General features: G+C 50.6%; 1 protein-coding gene across 5 annotated transcripts; it reads right to left on the bottom strand.

Annotated features, from left to right (window-relative positions):
- Positions 1 to 451: 451 nt before the first annotated feature.
- On the bottom strand, positions 452 to 22,985 carry LOC310660910 (zinc finger protein 783-like). 5 transcript variants are annotated; one of them, XM_083406437.1, is made up of 9 exons: positions 22,916 to 22,985; positions 20,769 to 20,874; positions 19,166 to 19,237; positions 18,580 to 18,969; positions 13,941 to 14,067; positions 12,985 to 13,098; positions 12,215 to 12,331; positions 10,628 to 10,741; positions 452 to 2,630 (listed from the first exon to the last, which is right to left on the bottom strand). In XM_083406437.1, the coding sequence occupies exons 4-9, from the start codon at positions 18,952 to 18,954 to the stop codon at positions 1,618 to 1,620; spliced, it is 1,860 nt and encodes a 619-aa protein (XP_083262563.1). In that variant the 5' UTR covers positions 18,955 to 18,969; positions 19,166 to 19,237; positions 20,769 to 20,874; positions 22,916 to 22,985; the 3' UTR covers positions 452 to 1,617. The 5 variants fall into 5 exon arrangements, with proteins under 5 accessions (XP_083262563.1, XP_083262562.1, XP_083262566.1 ...); XM_083406440.1 differs by lacking the exon at positions 452 to 2,630 and adding an exon at positions 6,276 to 7,756 and having other exon boundaries at positions 22,916 to 22,983; XM_083406436.1 differs by lacking the exon at positions 19,166 to 19,237.
- Between the last annotated feature and the right edge of the window lie 59 nt (positions 22,986 to 23,044).

Below are 23,044 nucleotides of genomic sequence, written 5' to 3'. Positions count from 1 at the left end.
AGCTACTCAGCCCCTGATTTCTACCAGCCACAACCCCACATTCCCCATCAAACCCAGCCAACGCATCTTCAGTGCCTTGCACGGTGCCAAGCCTGGTGATGCAAAGTTCTGAGAGGAGGGAGGTGCCTGCTCAGGTATCGGGTTCAAAACAGCACGGAATGTGGGCACAAATGTCTTTGCCAACCTGGTACCCTCCGGCTGCTATGGACTGCAATTCAAAAGCTGGAGCCAATGTGAACTGTAGTTCCATGCACCCGGAAAATGCCCCAGATTGGCCAAGGCTGTCTCTACCTATACAGAATGGAATTATTTCAGTGCTTCCTTGCAAGAGCAGGACGGACGGGGATGGGCGGATTGTTAAAAGACAGAAGAGCAGAAGTTCTTTCTAATACCTTGAAAACAGGGAAATGTGGAACAGAGGAGGAGAAAGAAAAACCACATGACGCTCCCATTTGCATTTCCAGTGTGTATCTTTCCCCCCCCAGGTAAGCCTTTACAGCAGGATTACAAAATCAGGAAAAAATATATCTATCCAAAACCACAACACAGAATGTCCAGCCCCTAAAGGACAAAAGTTTGGGTTTTTAAAGAAACAAAAATCTATCGATGCAGGGAAAGTATTTCAGAAAAGAACGGAAGTTCCACGGTCCCAACGGCCACGCGTTGTAGGAGGTGTCGTTATAGTCCCATTGGGTGAGGTTTCAGGCAAGGTGGCTGCCCCCACCTGACTCCCAAAATGCTTGGTCCCAACTCTGCAGCAAGGCATCATGCGAGAACAGCCGAATAAGAGGCCCTTGGCCCAGTCTGCATGGGGAACCTCTTGGACATCTGGAAAACAGACGAAGGAGCTTCGCTTCACTGGGGTTCTGTGTGGCTTCAGAGGTCACCTGGCCATTCCAGCTGCGATTAAGGGCTTGAAACCACGAAGACGCTGGATAGGGCTCTTCTAAACGCTGCGAGACACAAACCGAGTCCTGTTCTCCACTGTTCCAGGCTTACATAACCAGGCTGACATGTTCACCATTTTAATATTTTACATCAAATTTCCCCAGATGTAAATCCCCTTCCCTCTTTAGGATGACCACCCTAACCCTGAGCTATATCAGGGCCTAGTTCAGGCTTTGCCAAACTTGGATCTCCAGCTGTTTTTTTGGACTGCAGTTCCCATCATCCCTGACCACTGGGGTCCTGCCAGCTAGGGATGATGGGAGTTGTAGTCCAACAACAGCGATTGCCTCGGAAACAAAAGAAAAGACGGCGTCGGCGGCCACCTTTGAGACTTCTTAATACTTACATTCATGCGCAAACCCCGTTCTCCCCTTCTAAGCCCATGTGAGCACCACAACGACCAAAGTCCCCATCAGGGAAACGCCACCCTTATGTCATTTACCATTTACACTGAAGGCGCAGAGGAGCTGCTGTCCTGCAAGGCGCTCGCCTTGCCATGGCAGCTCAGGCTCTGCAACGCACCCTCTGCCACCAAGGCTCGCAGGAGAGAGCCGAGGGTCCGGCGAGGGTCTCTCGAGCAAGCTGGCGGCATCGAGGGCGCTGCTCCCCACGCCCCTTCTGAAGGCGGGAGACCGGAAGTTCGGCCTTGTGAACGGCGCAGGAGGTATATCAATGTTTTGAGAGGAGGGCGGTGGCGGGCGCCGCCGAGCCACCTCCTCCCGCAGCCTCCGCCGCCGCCACCACCTGCGTCGGGGCACAGCAGTGCAGCAGCAGGCGCTGCTGGGAGGAGAAGGCCTTGGGGCACTGGCTGCAGCGGTAGGGCTTCTCTCCCGTGTGCGTGCGGATGTGCTTCTGCAGGTGGTGCTTCTGCATGAAGCCCTTCAGGCAGACGTGGCACTGGTGCGGCCTCTCGCGGGTGTGGGTGCGCTGGTGCTTGGCCAGGTGGTGGCGGCGGATGAAGTTCTTCCCGCAGGCTGTGCAGCGGAAGGGGCGCTCCCCGGTGTGCGTGCGGTAGTGGTTGGTCAGCTTGCTCTTGTCTGTGAAGCTCTTCTCGCACGAGGGGCACTGGTAGGGCCGGGCGCCCGTGTGGCTCATCTGGTGGCGCAGGAGGTGGTCCGAGCGCCCGAAGCGGCGCGGGCAGAAGCGGCACGCCAGGCGGTCCTGCCCGCCCGGCTCGCCTCCCGCCTCGAGGTGGCTGCTCTGGTGGATGAGAAGGTTCACCTGCAGCCGGAAGTGCTGCTGGCACCAGGGGCACGCCCAGCCCTTCTCCCCGGGTGGCGCAGGAAGAGGAGACTTGGCACTGCCCGCCTCTCCCTGGCAGCCCAGCCCAGGCCTCGGGAGGCTCCCATCGCCCGAGGGCGACAGCGGGAGGCATCCCGGAGAGGGGGCGAGGCTGCAGCGGCTGCGCCGGTGGTCCTCCAAAACCCCTGGGAACCCGTAGCTCTTCCCGCAGTCTGGGCACGGGTGAGACTTGGCTTCGCCGCTGTGTTTCGGCCCCTCGGCCAGGGCAGGTCCAACGGGGCTGAACCGCTTGTGCTCCCCCGGGAGGCTCCCCGGCCACACGGCTGGGCGAGGAGGAGCCTTCTCCCCGAAGGCGCTCTCCCCAGACGTCTCAGGCCCCCACGGCTCAGGGACTTGGGGATCTTGCTTGGCTTCAGTCGGTGCCTTGTCCGTCGGAAGGTCTGCAAGGGAAGGGGAGTGTGGAAGACAAAAACGAAGATGTTGAAAATCTGGAATGCCTACCAAATCAAGATGTAGTTAGCTGCTCTGAGCCCAGCTTTGGCTGGGGAGCGCAGGATATAAATAAAATTTTATTTATTTATTTATTTATTTATTTATTATTATTATTACAGTGGTACCCCGCAAGACGAATGCCTCGCAAGACGGAAAACCCGCTAGACGAAAGGGTTTTCCGTTTTGGAGGTGCTTCGCAGAACGAATTTCCTATGGGCTTGCTTCACAAGACGAAAATGTCCTGCGAGTTGCTGCGATTTTTTTTCGCTCCCCACCCCCTTTTTCTAAGGCACTAAGCTGCTAATAGCCTTTTAGCAGCTAATCCGCTAATCCCTTAAGCCTTTAATAGCCGCTAAACCGCTAATAGTGCTAATCCGCTAATGGGGTTGCTTTGCAAGACGAAAAAACCGCTAGACGAAGAGACTCACAGAACGGATTCTTTTCGTCTTGCGAGGCACCACTGTATTATTATTATTATGTGCTCTTCTCCCAAGCCCATGTTCCCGGGGTGTTCACATTCCTGTCTTGGTGACGTCTACGCTGGATGGGTCACGTATACAGAATGGAAGACGGCAGGATCCCCAAGGACGTTCTCTACGGGGAGCTGACTTCCCACTAGCAGACCAAAGATGTCTGTATACATGACGTGAAGTCTGGCAACGTCAACCCTGCTGTGTGGGAATCCCTTGCAGACAACCACAGCATAGAATCCTAGAGTTGGAAGAGACCACAAGGGCCATCGAGTCCAACCCCCTGCCAAGCAGGAAACACCATCAGAGCACTCCTGACATATGGTTGTCAAGCCTCTGCTTAAAGACCTCCAAAGAAGGAGACTCCACCACACTCCCTGGCAGCAAATTCCACTGTCGAACAGCTCTTACTGTCAGGAAGTTCTTCCTAATGTTTAGGTGGAATCTTCTTTCTTGTAGTTTGGATCCATTGCTCCGTGTCCGCTTCTCTGGAGCAGCAGAAAACAACCTTTCTCCCTCCTCTAGGTGACATCCTTTTATATATTTGAACATGGCTATCATATCACCCCTTAACCTCCTCTTCTCCAGGCTAAACATGCCCAGCTCCCTTAGCCGTTCCTCATAAGGCATCGTTTCCAGGCCTTTGACCATTTTGGTTGCCCTCCTCTGGACACGTTCCAGTTTGTCAGTGTCCTTCTTGAACTATGGTGCCCAGAACTGGACACAGTACTCCAGGTGAGGTCTGACCAGAGCAGAATACAGTGGCACTATTACTTCCCTTGATCTAGATGCTATACTCCTAGTGATGCAGCCCATAATTGCATTGGTTTTTTTAGTTGCCGTGTCACACTGTTTGCTGATGCCAAGGAGTGTGGTGGAGTCTCCTTCTTTGGAGGTCTTTAAGCAGAGGCTTGACAACCATATGTCAGGAGTGCTCTGATGGTGTTTCCTGCTTGGCAGGGGGTTGGACTTGATGGCCCTTGTGGTCTCTTCCAACTCTATGATTCTATGCTTCTATGATTATTATTCTAAGCTGCATCAACAGAAGTCAAGTGTCTGGGCCAAGGGAAGTAAGAATAGCTGCTCTGTTGTGCCTGAATCAGACCAATCCTTCAGTCCTGTGTCCTGTTCTGGGTACCACGATTTAAGGATATTGATAATCTGGAACATGTACAGATGAGGGTGACCAAGACGATAAAAGGGTCTGGAAACCAAGTCTCATGAGTTGGGGGTGCTCAGCCTGGATAAGAGAAGACTTGAGGTGTGACATGATAGGACACCTTCAAGTAATAATAATAATAATAATAATTTATTATTTATACCCCGCCCATCTGGCTGAGTTTCCCCAGCCACTCTGGGCGTCTTCCAATCGAATGTTAAATATGTTAAATACAGCGTTAAATATTAAAAACTTCCCTGAACAGGGCTGCCTTCAGATGTCTTTTAAAGATAAGATAGCTACTTATTTCTTTCTGAAGGGAGGGCATTCCACAGAGCAGGCGCCACTACCGAGAAGGCCCTCTGTCTGGTTCCCTGTAACCTCACTTCTCTCAATGAGGGAACTGCCAGAAGGCCCTCGACGCTGGATCTCAGTGTCTGGGTTGAACGATGGGTATCAAATGGAAGTATCAAATGGAAGGGGTAGCCAGCTTGTTTTCTATTGCTCCAGAGGGCAGGACCTGAATCAACAGATTCAAATGACAAGGAAGAATATTCCGACCCAACATTAGGAATAACTTTTCTGGTGGCAAGAGCTGCTTGAGAATAGAATGGACTCCCTCAGAAGGTGGTAGACTCTTCCGCATTGGAGGTTTCGAAACAAGAGGCTTGATGGCCACCTGTCAGATTCTTTAGCTGTGAATCTTGCACTGCAGGGAGCTGGGTGAGATGACCCTCTTTGGGAGTTTTTTGAGAGAAGCTGAATCGCCCATTAACAAAAATCCAGTGTCAAAATCTAGCAAGAACGGTTCCCTGCCCGGAGGAGTTCACAGTCCGATTTTCAAAGAAGAGCATTTCCCAATGCAAGTATCAGAAACATCCGGAGAAATCCATGGAAATGCTGAGCTGCTGAGGAAAAGGGCTGTCTGGGAGACAAGCGTGTCTTTAAGCCTTTCCTTCTGCCTTACCTTTAGACTGGAGAGGGCCTCGCCACGTTAATTACAAAGAAAGATCCATTTGCACGGTCTTGACTGATATTGGTTATTAGCAATAGTAACCCCCCTTCTGTCTCAAGTTACAGCAGCCATTCTGGAGACAGCCTCTTAACATTTCAGACCCTCCGCATGTGAGCACAATCTGCACTGCAAAATATTCTCCAAGTCTGTTCTGATGCCATGCGAGTGACTTACATACAAGACTTAACATACGTACATGTCTTGGAAGACAACTTTCTGCTTGGAAGCGGCTTTAAAGGTTTTCAAGAAAGTTTGAAAAATAAAAGTTTTAAAAGCTGAAATCATTAGGTGCCATTCCCAGTGCCTTAAAGGTAAAGGTAAAGGGACCCCTGACCATTAGGTCCAGTCGGAGCCGATTCTGGGGTTGCGGCGCTCATCTCGCTATATTGGCCGAGGAAGCCGGCGTACAGATTCCGGGTCATGTATCCAGCATGACTAAGCCGCTTCTGGCGAACCAGAGCAGCGCACGGAAACACTGTTTACCTTCCCGCCAGAGCGGTACCTATTTATCTACTTGCACTTTTGGCGTACTTTCGAACTGCTAGGTTGGCAGGAGCAGGGATCAAGCAACGGGAGCTCACCCCACTGTGGGGATTCGAAGTGCCGACCTTCTGATCTCATGTCCTAGGCTCTGTGGTTTAACCCACAGCGCCACCTGCGTCCCTCCCAGTGCCTTAGGGGCCAGCAAATGCCCCCCCCCCCCGCTCTGGTCCCACAGTTCCGAACTTGTGTAAGGGGAGCCTGCTCTGGGGTTCTAGATGGTACGAGGACCCCAGCATGGGTGGATGGTGGCAGGAGAGGTGAGGGTCTCACAGAAAAGACAGCAGGGCCACGGAAGACGCCCTCCCTCATTGCTACTGTCACCCCACAATGTCACGAAACACACATGGTGCCCAGAAATTTCCATTTTCCCCAGGAAAAAAAACATTCACTAACCAGAACGCTGAGCTAATTTCTTTTTCCACATTTCTAGTTTATTTTTTAAGTTTCCACAGACCAAAAGAAAGAAAGAAAAAGAAAAATCCAGGGGAAAAGTATATAAAAGTGTTCAGTTCTGAGAAATCGGTGTTTACAGAAAAGGTGAACGGGTGCGCCGTCTCTGGGCCAACAGTCGTCCGTCTTGAGTTATTCTGAAGTGAAAATGTCCCTCTGGCAACCGGGGGGGGGGCGGGGGGGGGAGGAGATAGTGGGGAGGGGCAGCTACAGTATGGTACACTCCGAACGAGACAGAAAAGACAATCCCAGAAGCATTTTTTTGTTACTACCAACGCCACTGTTTTTTCTTCAGCAACTCTGAACAATCTCTAGTCACCCTTAAAATAAAAAGGTCCTATCGAGTACCCGAGAGTCTACAGAATCCTAAACTCCAGGCTAGGAGGGAGGTCGCGGAGAAGCCCCCTCGCAGCCCTGGGGGCCCAATTTCTGAGGTAACAGTCTTATTTCTCCACCCCCTCCCTCCCTGCCCTTCTCCCGCCCCTCTCTGCAGAGCCACAGCCCCGGTGGGAGGGGGCCGCTAGATGAAGATGGCGTCCAGCAGGGCCTCCCGGACGGCCGTCCCCATCAGCCGGTTCTGCTCCCGCAGGTGGATCTTCTGGTGCTGCAGCAAATGCTGCTTCTGGGTGAAGCTCTTCTCGCATTCGCCGCACCGGTAGGGCCTCTCCCCGGTGTGGATGCGCTGGTGCCGCACCAGATCCGAGGGGTGGCTGAAGTTCTTGCCGCAGTACAGGCAGGCCAGGGAGCTGCCGCCGCCCCGCCCCGAGTGCAGCCGCTGGTGGGTCACCAGGCTCTTCTTCTGCGAGAAGCTCTCGGGGCAGCGGCTGCACTTGTAGGGCCTCTCGCGCCCGTGCCCCTTCGGGTGCTGCCGGTAGGACGACTTGAGGTTGAAGGTCTTCACGCACTTGGCGCTGCCGTAGGGCTTCTCTCCGGCCGGCACCCTGGGCAGGGCTTTCAGGTTGTGGCTCTGCTTGAAGGTCTCCTCGCAGGCCACCGACGTGTAGGCGCCGCCCCCGGTGTGGATGCGCTGGTGGAGGGTGAACTGCTGCTTGTAGGTGAAGCTCTTCTCGCACTGCGGCCGGTAGCCTCCGCCCGCCGCGTGGCTCTGCTGGTGGATCAGCAAGCTCTTGTGCAGCCGGAAGCTTTTCCCGCACTCGGGGCACACAAACAGTTTCTCCCCCGGCCTCTCGCGCTGGAAGCCCGCCATGGGGCTGTGGCCGCCGCCGCCGCCAAAGCTGCCCTCTCCGGGAAGGGCCTCGTCCGCCTGGCTCTCCGGGTGCCTCCGCTGGTGCATCAGGGCGCTGTAGCGGCTCCCGAGGGAGGCAGCCCCTGGGTGGGGGCCGTGGAGGACGGCGTCTTCAGTGCACTGCAGCCCCAAGCTCTCGCACAGCGCTTTCTGGGCCTGCAGGACCTCTGCTTTGAAGGCCAGCCCGTCATCTGGTGGGTTGAAAGAAAACAGCGTTGGTGCAATGCTTCTTCTCCAAAGCAGCAAACGCGCGCAACCTCCGTTTCTTAAAAACTGAGCCAGAAACCTACAATGTTCTGCCCAGCTCCCTTCTCCTGCCTGTTCAGAGGGAGGATGCTTAAAGGGCCAGGTAACCCAGAGTGGCTCTGCAGGAACCCGCTTTGCTCAGTCGTCAGCGCACTCCTGCCTGACCACTGCACAAGGCGGCTGCGGCCAGCGTGGCCTCTCTGCCGCACCACGTCACGAGGACACAGTCCCTTTTCCATCAGGCAACGTGTACAAAGACCAACAAGGCAACTCTCTGGTTGGTGCAGCCTGACTGGGCATTTGCACACGTTATTAAAAGTCTTATCGGCACTTATTTTAAACTAAGAACCCAGGTCTGTAAGCTGACAAGCCCCAGTATTCCTTGCTCTCCGTTCTACCCAAAAATGTTAGAATCAAAGAATTGCAGAGTTGGAAGGGACCTCAAAGTCATGTAGTCCTACCCCTGGCAATGTTCATGAGCTGTTCTCCATTGTTCATGTCAACCTTGCCTGGGAAGTCCTCTCTGCTCAGGAGAGCCACAGAAGGCCTGCTCTCACCCATCCACACTTTCAGCTCCAAGTCCCTGGACTCCTTTGTCTAGCAGGCTACAGACTACAGGGCTTGAGCTTATAAAATGTGCTTCTCTAGTGTGCACTCAAAGGGATCTTTCTGACCCTTGCTCAGTTTACATACTGCCCACCCCCCTGAAACCACTATATTCTTAAGTCAAAGGACAAGCAAACACTTGCCTTCTCCCCTCTCCCCCCCCCCCAATACCCTAGAAGAAAGCCACATTCGGGGTACATTTATACAAGCGACTGACAGTTCGAAAGAGCAAAGGAAAGCATGGAAACGTGATCAGCGCTCGCCCCCCCTAGCAGCAAACGGCCACCAGGTGAGAGCAGGAGACAAGTCAGAAAGGGGGACAGGCAGTAGCTGTGTTCTTACATGAAGGGCTCGTGCTCATTCTCTCTCTTTCTCTCCCTCTTTCAGCGTCTCCTCTCAGCCTCGCCAGCCAGCCAGCTCTGCTCATCCTTCCAGCAGCCCATTTCTTTGTCCAGGTGGGCTCTAAACCAGCCTCTCCCCCTCTCCATGTCCAGAGCCTCAGTGCCCCTCCAAGTCTCCTTGCCATTCTCAGGTGAGCGGGGCAGGGGGGGCACTCAAGGCCAGCACCAGAATGACCCAGGGCTGGCAACGCGCGTGCTTGGATTGCCTCCACTACAAAAAACGGCTCCTGAAAGCAGGTCTTGGCTCTCCTTCGTCCTTTGCTAGTCAAACAGGACAAGCGCATTTGCCCTCCTCAAGGCTGCGGGATCAGTAGACTGAAGGCAGCACACAGGTGGCCAAGATGAGACCATCCGAACCTTTCTGAGATGTTGCTGCTTTGTGTTTTCCTTTTAATGGTGCCGGCGCATTCTGGTTCTTTGTACTTTTATCGCTCTGTCATGGATGTGAGCTACCATGAGGGCCCAGAACACCACGAGGCAGGGGTTATACTTTAACAGGAGCAGACCATTTTGCTTGCACACCATACAAGAAGTGGTGGAGGGTGGGAGGCCACACGGGGGATGTGGAGAGGGCCAACATCACAGCTGGGAGGGGCGTTGGCTAAATATCACTGTGGATACTGCAAGTGTGATTCGTTGCATAAAAGAGAAGGCGGGGGAGGAAGCACTCAGAATATTTTAGCCAGCAATACAGAAGACACAAGTTCATCCTGAACATTACAACAGAATTCACAGAAAGGGGGCTTGCTGGGTGGGTGGGTGGAAACAGAAGGAGGAAGGCTTTGTACTGGTGGGACGTGGCTCAGAGGTACAACCAATGGGCTGAAGAAGCAGAGAAACATATAGAGTTTTCCTGTACTACTCTCTTCCCTGGTCCTTAGCATGGTGTGTCTTATGTTGCGGAATCATAGCAGTTGGAAGGGATGCCAAGGATCATCTATCCCAGCCCTTTGCAACACAGGAATCCCTGGCAGACGGTCACACAAACTCTAAGTCTAAAAACCTCCAAGTAAGGAAAGTCCACCACCTTCCAAGGATGTCTGTCTCACTGCCGAGCAGCTCTTAATATCAGAAAAGCCCTTCCTAATGTTTGGTTGGAATCTCCTTTGAATCCCCTGGTTTGTGTCCTCCCCTCCAGAGCAGCAGAAAACCTCGGCTACCCCATCTTCAGCCTTATGTTAAGGTCGAGAGTAATTTGACTCAGGGGCTAGGAAGCTCCCCTTGCCTGGGAGGCGGGCCGTGAAGCAGCAGCAAGAACAAACACTTTCTGTGAGGCCAGAGGATGCTGCCCAACAGGACAGAGTTGTACCAAGAAGGCAGCTCCTCAAACAGAGGTTGCAAACTTGATACCGAGGTGGGGAGAATAACACGAAACAGTAGGTGTAGCTCAGTTACATTTTTATCCTGCTTTACACAAAGAGACCCCTTTTATGCCATAAAACATCATCACAGAGCCTTGAAGCAGAAGGCCCTTTTCCCCACCGTGGGCCAAAGGTACCCAAACACCCCATAAAACACAGCCCCCTCAAGATACAAGAAGGGAGCATCAGAGGCGCTTGGCTTGATCCAGGTTCTGACTTCGACACCATGCACTGAAAATGCGGATTCACTCAACTGTGGCTACTTCGACACAGGTCCCACAGCCACGGCACTAAATGGGCTGGGGAGAATAACGTTCTGCTTGGACATGCTCCTCAGGCTCAAGAGTAGCAGCTGGAAGGCTTGGCAGCCTGATCCGCTCCAAACGCAAAGCGCCTCTGCAACGTCACCGCCCCTCCTGCACCCAGGTGCGCCAGGTGCAACACTCACCAGCGCGAGGCTTGATGCGCAGCTCGCCTTCCTCCGTGCCCTCTGGGCCCTCGAGGTTCACCTCTTGCTCCCGCTTCCCCGGAGAGCCAAAGGAGGATCCGGCAGCCCCATAGTCTGTGCCAACGAAAAGAGCAGTTAGGAGGAAGCTCAACTTGGGGCAATTTAGTCTCTCTCCCCTCCCCCGACTTGCTTTAGGGCAGCAACATGGGCATCACCTGGCTGAGTCTCTGCAGGACTTCAGAAAGCACCTTAGCAGGGGGCAGGGGGTACAGATCCTGCCAGGGGGTTGGCACTGCCCTCCAACTGTGCGGTGGCATGAACAGGGCCCTTGGCAGACCACAGGAAGGCATTTTTACCCCTCGTTTTTTATTGTTATTAATTTATGAATCACCTGCTACATGTGTGTCAAGGGAATTTGCAGGTGTGTAATAACAACAACAGTAATAATAATTAATAATAATAATAATAAATAATAATAATAATAATTTATTATTTATACCCTGCCCATCTAGCTGGGTTTCCCCAGCCACTCTGGGCGGCTCCCAACTGAATGTTAAAAACACAATACAGCATTAAACATTAAAAACTTCCCTAAACAGGGCTGCCTTCAGATGTCTTCTAAAAGTCAGATAGTTGTTTATTTCCTTGACATCTGATGGGAAGGCGTTCCACAGGGTGGGTGCCACTACCGAGAAGGCCCTCTGCCTGGTTCCCTGTAACCCTCACTCGCAGGGAGGGAATCCCCAGAAGGCCCTCGGCGCTGGACCTCAGTGTCCGGGCAGAATGATGGGGGTGGAGACACTCCTTCAGGTACACAGGATGGAGGCCATTTAAGGCCTTAAAGGTCAGCACCAACACTTTGAATTGCACTTGGAAATGTACTGGGAGCCAATGCAGGTCTCTCAGGACTGGTGTTATATGGTCTCAGTGGCCACTCCCAGTCACCATAAAATAGGCTATAATTTTAAAATGAATACAACCCCCACCACCAAAAAAAAAAAGATCTGTTGAAAAACTATTCAAAATGAGCATCTAGGGCTTTTCATTCAGCTGGAAAACTCTGTCGCCTCTTTATTCTGCAGAACCACATTGAAAGTCAATGTAGTAATGAACCTAAGAAGAGGCCTGCTGGGATAAAAGGGCCAACTTCCTGTCTAGCCCAGCATCCTGTTCTCACAGCGGCCTACCAGACACCCACCATGGGAAGCCAGCAAGCAGGAGCCAAGCACAAGAGCCCTCTGCCCTCTTGCAGCCGACAGCAGCTGGTATGCGGACTGTGGAGGCAGGGCATGGCCGTCAGGTTTAGTAGTTCCTCCCCACGATGTTTCAGACCAACTATTCAAACCATATTTTAAATTCCAGCTGAATATATTTAGCATTCATGTTTGGGGGGTTTGGGTGCAGAGAAGTTTTCTTAGACCCTGCTGCAAGAGTTGCGTTCCTCTAGGTTTTACTTTTCAACATTTTCTTCCATTGCAAAAACTGTGAGGAGAATCCAGTCAAGATTCTTTTCCGAGTGGATTTTGTATTTTCTGAAACCCTGAAAAACTCTGGACAAAAACGGCCTAACCTACAGGTTCCACTCACCAACACTGTGGTCGCTCGGAGCTGCCCTGCTTTCTGCTTTCTCCTGGTCTCCAATGACATGTGCATTTTCTCTCCCTTCCATCTGGCAGGCCAGGCCAGGCCTAAAAACCAAGGCTTCTGTTTCGGGAGACATGAACGAGAGAGTGTTTGTTCGGTGAGCCGCTTTGCACCAGGCTGCAACTACTTGCTAAGCCTGTTTCAATTTTACTCGATCACAAACCCCAAAGGAGCACAAAGATGGTCTTTCATTCTGCTCTGCTGCAACAGGAAGAATGCCAGATGCACAAGACTTCCCTGTCCTAGGCCACAGGTCTTGCGGCCCACACCATCAAGGTGAACCTCAGACATGCGAGTCCTGGCAGACCCCTCTTGAAGAGAGAGGAAAATCTCCTGCACATTTTGAAGTTAGTGGGTGGGAGGGGAGAATCCCAGTTGGAAGAAGAAGAAGAGTTTGGATTTGATATCCCGCCTTTCACTCCCTTTTAAGGAGTCTCAAAGCGGCTAACATTCTCCTTTCCCTTCCTCCCCCACAACAAACACTCTGTGAGGTGAGTGGGGCTGAGAGACTTCAGAGAAGTGTGACTGGCCCAAGGTCACCCAGCAGCTGCATGTGGAGGAGCGGAGACGCAAACCCGGTTCACCAGATTACGAGTCCACCGCTCTTAACCACTACACCACACTGGCTCTCACTGGAGATGGAAGGGTCAGTTAAGTCAGCCTTGTACATCCTATTCATCCACCCAAACCCTTCTGGGATTCCAGCTGCTTACCTGGGCTGGGCTCTGAAGAAATCTCTTTCTCCTTAGGGACCTCCTCTTCCTCCACACAGGGGCGTTCGCCTTGCTCAATCCGAGACAGAAGGTCAGGTTTTGCAATTGCATAGTCTGTTGGAAAAAGAGAAAACACAGCACTCCCTTCAGCCCACTTGCTGTACTGAACAGGATTAAGGGAGATGCTGGCAGCACTACCGTACCCACTGAAAATTCACCGCAAGGAACACGCTAGATGACAGGTGCACCGTAGAGGTTACATGAGCAGGTCCAGAGGTGCCGCAGTGCACAAAGGAAGGGCAAAGTGGGGAGGTGAGGAGAGACTGGGAACGTATCCCTGAACAGGCAGAAGTCATGGAGATCGTGGAGTTCAGCTATTTCCCCACAGTCACCCCTGCTTTGTATTGGCTCTTTCCCAGGTCCTGGACACGGCAGAGCATTCCAGCACAGTCTCCACACCATCACACAGCTTATCACTTGCAGAAAATCAAGCAGTAAACGTGGTTAACAGCGACTGTGTGTTTACACCAGCCCACCGTTCGGCAGAAAGCCTAAGCCAACGTGGATCAGAGCCCCAGTAGACTGCCCATGCTTAAGCCGGGCTACCTTAAAAAAGATGCTCTGTGGCACCCTAGAGATACTGGGAACGTAAGACGAACCTAAGAAGAACCTGCTGCATCAGGCCAACGGCCCATCTAGTCCAACATCCTGTTTTAACACTGGCCAATCACATGCCTGTTGGAAACCCGCAAAGAGGACCTGAATCCAAGAGCACTTTCCCCTTCTGCAGTTTTCAGCAAGAGGGATTAATAATAATTTTATTATTTGCACCCCATGAGGGAGTAAATGGCAAACAATTAGATAACAGATGAGGTAGATATTTTTAAAAAACCACTTGAGCCAGCCTCATGACTTGCATCAGCAGCTGATAAAAAGAGCAATAAGCAGTTCTTTACCCAGTGAGACCAACGACTCGTAGTTGCTCTTCATCATGTTTTTGTAGAGGTCCTTCTGCCATTCATCCAGGTTCCCCCATTCCTGCTCCGAGAAGTAGACGGAGTTGTCCTCAAAGGTCACCGGCACCTGGAATCACAGCAGTCGCAGACTTAGACCTTCTAGGGTGAGTGCCTGGCACTTACCTGTGTCCCTTTTCCCTCCAAATGCATCACCTTTTGCAGGGCCAGAATGTTACTGCTCTGGTCTAGAGAAGCTGAAAGGTGCACAGCCTATCGCTCCCCACAGCAAGCAGACTCACCGGCTGTTCCTATGCTCCCCTCCCCGACCAACATTTAGAGATTTGAAGAAAAAAAACGGTACGAAGCAAACTCTTATTATTTATACATACGTATATGTATGTATTATTTATACATACATATTTACATACGTATAGAGTTCCCATGAAAAATCTCAAAGTGATTTCACAATACAATAACACCATATGCAATACACCTGCATATATAAAGGCAATTTCAAATCCAATCCAGATACAGACAGATAAATATCTCCACCTAGAAACTTTGTTGAGTTTAGCTTTTAAGAAGCAATCTAGCAACTACCAGATTCAATGCAATAGCTCCATTTCCACTGCCTGTCTGTTACTCTGTAAAGCACTGAGCAAAAAGGTGGCACTTCAATATATAATAATTTAAGTAGTGCCTAAGAACCTTTTACCGTCTGGCCCAAAGGTGGTGACAGAACTGATGGTAGCTCGCTGTGGCTTATTTGCAAATCATTTTGAGAATAAAATCGCTTGCAAGGCTCAAGGACGTGGGCAAAGTGCTCGGATCCGTCAGGGCGACCACCTGTGCTCTGGATCCTTGCCCCTCTTGGCTGAAGACTAGCAGGGAGGGACAGCTGACTGGGCCAGGGAGGTGATTAATGCAAGAGGGGGTAGTCCCTGCCTGCTAGGAGGAGGCACTGGCAAAACCACTCCTCATTTATGCTAATGACACAAAGCTCTACTCCTTTCCATCTGCAGGTGTGGCAGTCTTGCCTCAGTAACTAAATGGACGAGAGCCTACAAACTGAAGCTCAACCTAGATAAGACTGAAGCACTGTTGATGGGCGGTTGCCTAGACTGAATGGATGGGAGGTCACCTGCTCTTGATGGGGTTACACACCTTCTGAAGGAGCAGCTATGCAGCTTGGGGGTACTTCTGAATCCACTGCTGTTGCTTGAGGCTCAGGTGGCCTCAGTGGCACAGAGCGCCATCAGCTGTACCTCAATATGAACAGGTATAGCCTAACTTCTGCTGCCTATGCTCTGGTAGCCTCTAGGATAGATTACTGCAACGCGCAATACGTGGGGCTGCCTCTGAAGATGGTTCAGCTAATACAAAATTCAGCAGCCAGGTTGTTCACCAGGGCAAGACGGTGTGAGCATATAACACCGAGCCTGACTGCACTGGCTACCAATTAATTTCTGGGCCCAATTCAAAAGTGCTGGTCTTGACCTATAAAGCCTTAAGAAGCTGGGGACAACAGTACCGCAAGTTCCGTCTCTCCCCATATGAACCTACCCAGACCATGAGCTCATTATCTAAGGCCCTTCTTCATGTGCCTCCTCTGTAAGAGGTCTGGAGCGGGGCCTTTTCTGCAGTAGCTCCATTTGTGGAATGCCCTTCCTAGGCTCACTTGGCATCTTCGTCACATACATTTAGGTGTGAGGCAAAAACATTCCTCTTCTCCCAGGCCTTTGGATAATTAACCTATCTATGGTCTTTTAAACTGCGTGAGGGGTAACTGTTTTTGTTTGTTACTATGGTATGTATTTTTGTGCTTTTACGTTGTAAACTGCCCTGTGATCCTAAGATGAAGGGAAATATAGAAGCTGAAGAAACAACAGGAGCCCCCCCCCCCCAAAAAAAACAAGCCAAGGGGGAGCAGAGTTTGAAAGTGGGTTTCACAGCTGACACATACAATGCTGCCTGGGTCTGTCTCTTGCCATCACCCTCTGCCCTGTGTAGGACACATGGAACCTAGTTATCCTGAGTAGAACCTCAATTACCAGGCTGTACTTTTCAGGTGAAGTTTCTACTCCTTATAGTTATGGACATTATGCTTGGTAATAATCAGGTAGCATTGGCAAAAGGTTCAGGTCTCCACAGGGCAGGTATGTCATGACCTGCCTGCCTGCTGACCCAACGTTGCTCTTTGACAAACATTTCAAAGTTCTACACAAAACCAAATTCAAAGCACAACCCATAAGCAAATTTGCACCATTGATGCTGAGAGCAGAAGCCGAGTTCTCTTGGGATGATCAACCCAGAAGCGACCCACCCAAAGAAGACCCCTCCCGCCCAAATCCAAACCCTGATCCACCAGGCTTTCAAGAACGGAAATGGAACATTTCCAGGGACAGCATCTATCTCAAGTCAGGGCCATGATCCTATCTAATGAAGTATCATTGTTTCAGGTAGCAAAACATTGCCTGCACTGTAGTGGATATCAGAGGAATGGCTGACTGGGAACACGAGGGCAATTCCATTCCTGCATTCTGCCCAGAGCCACTGAAAGTTGTGCCCCCAGTGCAATTGAAGCAATAGGGCTTAAGACACCTCTTTGCTACCTCCTTTTAGAGATTTGGCTGGTTAGTCTTAATCAGTCTGTTAAGTCTTAACTGATGTGAAAGTCACTTTGGGGGCAGCTGGCAACTCAACTTCATCAGTGCCTCCAAACCCATCATTTCCCCCGAAAGGAAACTGCACTATACTGACACCTTTCCCACACATAGGTATTTTTTCTTTTTTAAAAAACCATTGGTTTATATTTAAAAAATTTAAGATGTTGTTTTCACAATATAAATGTAGGTGGAAAGCAATCTGACTTTCCGGAGTATAAAAGGAGTATCTTTTATCTGTCACACTGGACCAGTCCACAGAGTCCCAAGTGTGGGTGGTGGACTCCAAAGACCACCTTGTCTATTAGCTCATGGAATAAAACTATACCACTGAACTGCAAAGTCACCCTCAGATTCAGGCAACCTTGAAGCTCAGATCTGTCGGTTTCTCTGCCAAAGCATTTTGCAAATTGTAACAATACTACTCTTGTGCTGAACCTCCATTTTTACTTTTCCAATATTTTGCAATTACCTGTCTTGCAGCCACAAATAAAAAGACAGCATATCTTTAAATGGTACCATCTCATTCTTTCCATCGAAAGTTGTTAAGAATGCCCACCAAGGTCATCTGTCAACTTGTCAACTACTTCACCACGTTCCAAGAATACTTCAAACTCTTTAATTTTCTTACAACCCTCATCACATATGGATATTCCTGAACAATCTTTCCTCCAGCATTTGGATTGACGCTTCTGGGGTGCAAGGTACCAAGAATATTATGCATTTTTAGACATTCTCATATATCTTTGCAGTCTTAAATAGCTTCTTGTTCCAAAGGGCTTTCCATTTTTTGCTGAGATATCCCTGCACCCAGATCTGTCTCCCAGATCCCCAAAGCTGGTTTCCACTTATATTCACCTTTTCAAGTATTGTATATATTGCAGCGATTAACCCCTTGCTTCATGAAGATTAAGGGTAAGATATTCATAAAGCTCATTTGACATTATAGCATCTTACCCTAGAAGTTTGGGTGGGAAGGGGGCATGTTCAGAGGCAGGCATCAGACTTTTATCCTCTTTGGTGAGCTACTGCAGTTACTTAAGGACTCTTTGTGCTATTTAACAGCTCTCACAACAATTCTCTGGGGTACCTGAGAATCCCAAGAGGCACAGCTGGACCACACTACTCTATTTGTCCATGGAGGTTAGGGGGAAAGGACAAGAAGAAAAGATGTGTCCATAATTTCCAGAGCTTGGGGGACGCACTAGCTGGACAGAAAACAAGTTTCTCCACTAGTTTAGAAGAGCAAATAAGGCATTTCTCAGCTATTCCAATAATGTCAGTCAAACAGCATCTAAGCATGCAAGATGTGCTAAGGAAACACTCAAACTGTGTTGGTGTCCCCCCCCTCAAAAAAAAAGCCCTCCGCAAATCCTCCCACCTAACACTCAACAGTAACGGAGTTTTGCCAGAAGTTATCTAGAATAAAGTAAATTAAAAACAAGAACTCAAAACAGCAACCCAAAAAATAATGCAAGGATCGAAGCCACAAAGTAGTCAGAATCAAGGCCTAGAAACCTCAATGCTCTGCTGTCACACAAGGCAAGCCTTGAAAATAAATGCAGACGCCTTACTAGCCTCCCTGCGGCGGGCATAACTATAACCTTGTGCAGATTTTGACACTGTTCGCTTCTTTACTGTGGACTGCATATTGGGGGCCATCCACAGAACCACACACTTCTCTTCTCTCTGGTGAGAATTCCTCCATCCTTTGACAGCCTTCAAGCACAGTTCACCATCTCCACCAGAGCCAAGTATAGTTCTTATCTCAACCGAGTTTTTAAGACTTTGGGCTCATGAGCTAGTTTTTTGTGGCACACCGACAGCCTGAAAGAGTTAACCTTTCTACTTAACAAAAGTTTTGCTGGCTGACGATCTGGAAGGCAGCCTTTAATAACAACACATCTCCAAGTCTGAGGAGCTTTTCACAATGCTGTAAAAGGGGGAGGGAATAGAGTGTCCCCAGGTATCCTTACCTTGGGGGTTTCTCCTTTGGAGCCTGGAGGAAGCCTCAGGATCCAGAAGTTCTGGTTCTTCAGCAGGTTCTCCATGTTCTCTAGCCTCCTCTGCAGCAGCCCGTACTCCTGGATCAGCGTCCCCAGAGCCGTCAACTTGCACTCCATCTGGTTGCCAAAGTCCACCACGGCATTCTCACAGTCCACGTATTTCTTCTCGTTGGTCACCATCCGCCGCTCCAGGTTCAGCAGCCGTGTGGCGTGAGAATCCACCTTCCTCTCCACGGCTTGGATCGCAGCCACCACCGTCCACAGAGAGAGCTCGGCCATGTTCTGCTTGGCATCTCGGACAAAATTCTGCTCGGGCTGCGAAGGCACCGGCTGCCGGGGCTCCATGTTGAAACACTGAAGCTGGTTACAAAAGGAGAGAAGAACGATCAATATAGTCCATCTATTTTGGCTTGCTGTCTGCTCCGCCCCAAAAGCACAAGCGAGTTAGGAATGCAGGAAACCGCATTATACAGCGTCAGCCCATACAGGTTCATCTAACTCAGGATCACCTTCAACAACCAGCGGAGTTTTAGGCAGCAGTCTCTCCTTGCCCTACCTGCAGGTGCTGAGGGTTTAACTGCAACCTTCTGCATGCAGATCAGATGCTTGGTCACTGAGATACAAGTTCCTGTGAGATACCAAATTATTGTATCAATATTACAGTGGTACCTCGCAGTGGCGTAGCGTGGGGGGTGCAGGGGGGGGGCGGCCGCACCGGGCACATAATCTGGGGGGGGGGGCGCTCGCGCTCGCAGCTCTCTGCCCCTACCTGGCTCACTCACTCTCTCTCACTGCAGTGCTGGCTGTGCAAATCCGATCTGAGCCGCCGGGTCGCCGCCCACTGTGGAGGGGAGGGTGCCAGGCGTGCGGTGCGGAGAGAGAGCGAGGGACTATCTGGGGGAGGGACAGTGCAGCGGGGGGCGCAAATTACTTGCCTTGCCCCGGGTGCTGACAATCCCCGCAACGCCACTGGTACCTCGGGTTAAGTACTTAATTCGTTCCGGAGGTCCGTTCTTAACCTGAAACTGTTCTTAACCTTAAGCACCACTTTAGCTAATGGGGCCTCCCGCTGCCGCCGAAGCAAAGTTCTTAACCTGAAGCACTATTTCTGGGTTAGCGAAATCTGTAACCTGAAGCGTATGTAACCCGAGGTACCACTGAACAGGTTTTACATTTGAGTTTGTGCTTATAAGCCACCTTGAGCCTCAAAAGTGCATCTTAGTGCTGCAATAATGCAGGCTTCGCCAAACTGGATGCTGACTGGGGCAGACAGGAGTTGTAGTCCAAAACATATGGAGGGCACCAGGTTGGCAAATGCTTTGTTTGTGGAATCCTTAGGACTGGGTCTCACATACACACTCACCGCCCTTAGTTTTCTGTACACTACTAACTACATTTTACACCAAAATGCTTTTAATACCCACTAGGAATTTCTCTGCATTCTAGTTTTGTTTATGTACCACTTTATCACAGCAGTTTACAACAGTAAAAAAACGGAATAAAACTATACAAGAAAAGCATAAAACATTAGGAAGTTAAAAATGAAAAAGTTAAAAGCAAAGATCAATAGCCCATTGTGGGGGATGTACTCCTATTTGCTTTGATAGGCCTGGTGAAACAGAAAAGTTTCCAGCAGGTTTTAAAAACTTGGCACAGAAGGCGCCTGCTTTTTTTAAAGCCATGTGATCTAATTCTCACCTCTGAGACTAGCACACTGATGTAAATGCTATTATCTTCTGGATTTGAACTTCTGCCAATTTTGCAATAGTCTTTAGCTCAAAAATAAATGACAGCGAAATGCATTTTAAAAGTACTATTTTAAGATAAAATGTTTACAAATGCATGCAGAGAAATAAACTAAGTATCTAAATATGATTTTTTACATAGATTCTTAAAAAACCCAACAACCTGCAGATGGATGAAGTTTGAGAACCAATGGTTCACCCAGTCTTGTACTGTCTATTCCAGTGCTCTTCACCTGGTGTGTTTGGACACAGAAGCATGTAGTGTCCTGGCCTAAGACGGATCTCACTAAAAGCATCCCATTTTCCTTTGTTACTCTAGCTGTTCAGGGGTTTCGGTTCTTGAAAAGAAGGAGAAATACAGAGAGGAAGAAAACAGAGAAGTAACCACATGCAAAGACAACAAAACTCATTTACCTGGAATACTTGGTAAAAGAAATAATTTCAGTAGGTGCAGATTTCTTCCTTATTACATGACAGCTGCACCTGCCACAACTCCCTCTTCTAGGCAACTTGGCTGCATCTGTGGGAGAGAAGAGACACCAAGGTCCGCTCCATCATTTCAGCTCAAGTCATTTGCCATCTCTCACCCCTGTGCACATCCCTGCGGTGGCTATTCCATATGGGACTGTAGAAAACGTGTAGCATTACCTAAGGATTTGTAACTGAATTAATTTTTCCCTCCTCCCCCAAATCCCATTTTTAATAGTATTTTGTCTATTAGGATGAATGTATTTGCTGTGAACTTTTTTTGGGGTGGGGTGGGGTGAGGAGAACCATTAAGCATATTGGCAGAAAATTGTTATATAAATTACCGTAATTATTTTAAAGAATTCTAAGCCACTCTTCATCCAAATGGATGGATCCCAAACTAATTCACTTAAATAAGTCAACAAGCAAGCAAATAAATAACTACAAAATCCAGGTCTTGCTTTCCATCTGGTCAGCCTACAGCAGCCTTCCCCAACCTGGTGCCCATGATATATTATGAACTAAAACTCTAATCAGCCCCAACCAGAATGTTCATATGTACTCTAAAATACTTCGGAGGGCACCCAGGTGAGGAAGGCTGTCCTGGGAGAAGACAAATTGTTCAAAGGGGATTCCATCCTTCTGGTCCATAAAAAAACTCTATATTAGTGACAGTTTTCAAATTAAGAGGCTGCACTAAGCCGCAGCCCGCCTCAAAAAGGGATGTTAGCTGCAACTCCTCAGGCCTGCACATCTGGGCAACGTGGACTTCCGTAAGAATGGTCCCAAGAGATGAGTTTCCCATCAAAGCAGAACACTGAGGACATAACCACCCTTTGCTTGTGTCCTTCAGAACCCCCATTATACAAAAATAAGCACATCCTTCTGGACCTGGAAGCTACATGAAGAATCCCTCCTTCACTGCAAACTCCCCCCCCCCCGAAAAGCACATTGACCAAGAGCCTCCCACCCTCTCTGTGCCATGCAGAAACAAGCAGTCTTTCTAAGCACACAGGCCAGCAGCATCTCTCTCATCTTTCTCTCTCTCACACACAGAGCTTCCCCTCCCAGGGATGCTCCTAACCAACCTTCCCCAACCCCCACCCTCCCTTGCCAGGCAGAAGCAAGCAGTCATCCTACACACACACACAGAGAGAGAGAGAGAGAGAGAGAGAGAGAAACCCTCCAAGGCCAACACCACGAAGCTCTCTCTCTTTCTCAAGCACACACACACACACACCCCACCCCCTTCCCTGGCTCCCCACCTCCCTCTCCCTGCAGAAACAGTCATCTTGTTGTAGAGCTATTTTCTGGCTTACAACAATCTTGCACACTTACATTTACACACACACACAATCCAGTCCCTCTGAGGCCAACAGCACTAAGCTCCCTTTCTCTCTCCCTCCCTCCCTCTCTCATGCACCCCCTCCCTGGCTCCCCACCTCCCTCTCCCTGCACAAACAGTCATCTTGCACACACACTCACACACACTCACACTCTCTCCAAGGCCTACAACGTCGCTCCCTCCCTCTCTCTCTCCCTCCCCTCCCCCTGGATGCTCCCCTCCCCCCTCCGAGGAGCCCCGCCCCAGCTGACAGAAAAAACCAAGGCGGCGCTTCCATATCTTCCCTCAGGAAAAAAACACACACCACTAGCCTCCCCCCCCCCCCAATATTCACACCCAGCAACGCCCCCCCCCAACTCTTTCGAGGGGGCCCCTCCCCAGAAGGCCCCTTCAGGGGGCTGGGCGGGCTGCCTTTCCCTTTCTCCCCTCAGGGGGAGACCAGACCGGCCTCACCTCAGGCGGCGGCGGCGCCCCCTCCCTCAACGACACCCCCCCCCCCGCCGGGGCCTTTTGTCTCCCCTCCCCCTCCCCAGGAGGAAAGGGGGCGGGGCAGCCGAGAGCGGCCCAATCAGGCTCCGTCTATTGCAAGGGGGGGAGGGGAGGGCAAGGCGAGGCGGCCTTCTGAGGGGGCGCGCGGCGGGGCTGGGGGGGGGGGCTTCTGTCGGGGCGGGGGTCTCGGGGTGGGGGGGCGCAGTTGGAATGAGGGGGGTGAGGAAGAGACGGGGAGAGAGGAGGAGGAGGTACCCACCAGAGCCGTCTCACTAACACGGCTGCCGCGCATGCGCGGTTCTGTGTTTGGAAAAAAGTGGGGAAACAGCGGCACGCATGCGCGCGGCGGCCCGGAGGAAGCGGAGTCGGCGTGAGGAGGGGGAGAGGA

This window comes from Podarcis tiliguerta, assembly GCF_965153285.1.
Source record: "Podarcis tiliguerta genome assembly, chromosome: 12".
In the NCBI taxonomy this organism is placed as follows: Eukaryota; Metazoa; Chordata; class Lepidosauria; order Squamata; family Lacertidae; genus Podarcis; species Podarcis tiliguerta.
The sequence above is the reverse complement of the archived record's forward strand: the minus strand, read 5'-3'. Positions and strand labels throughout refer to the sequence as shown.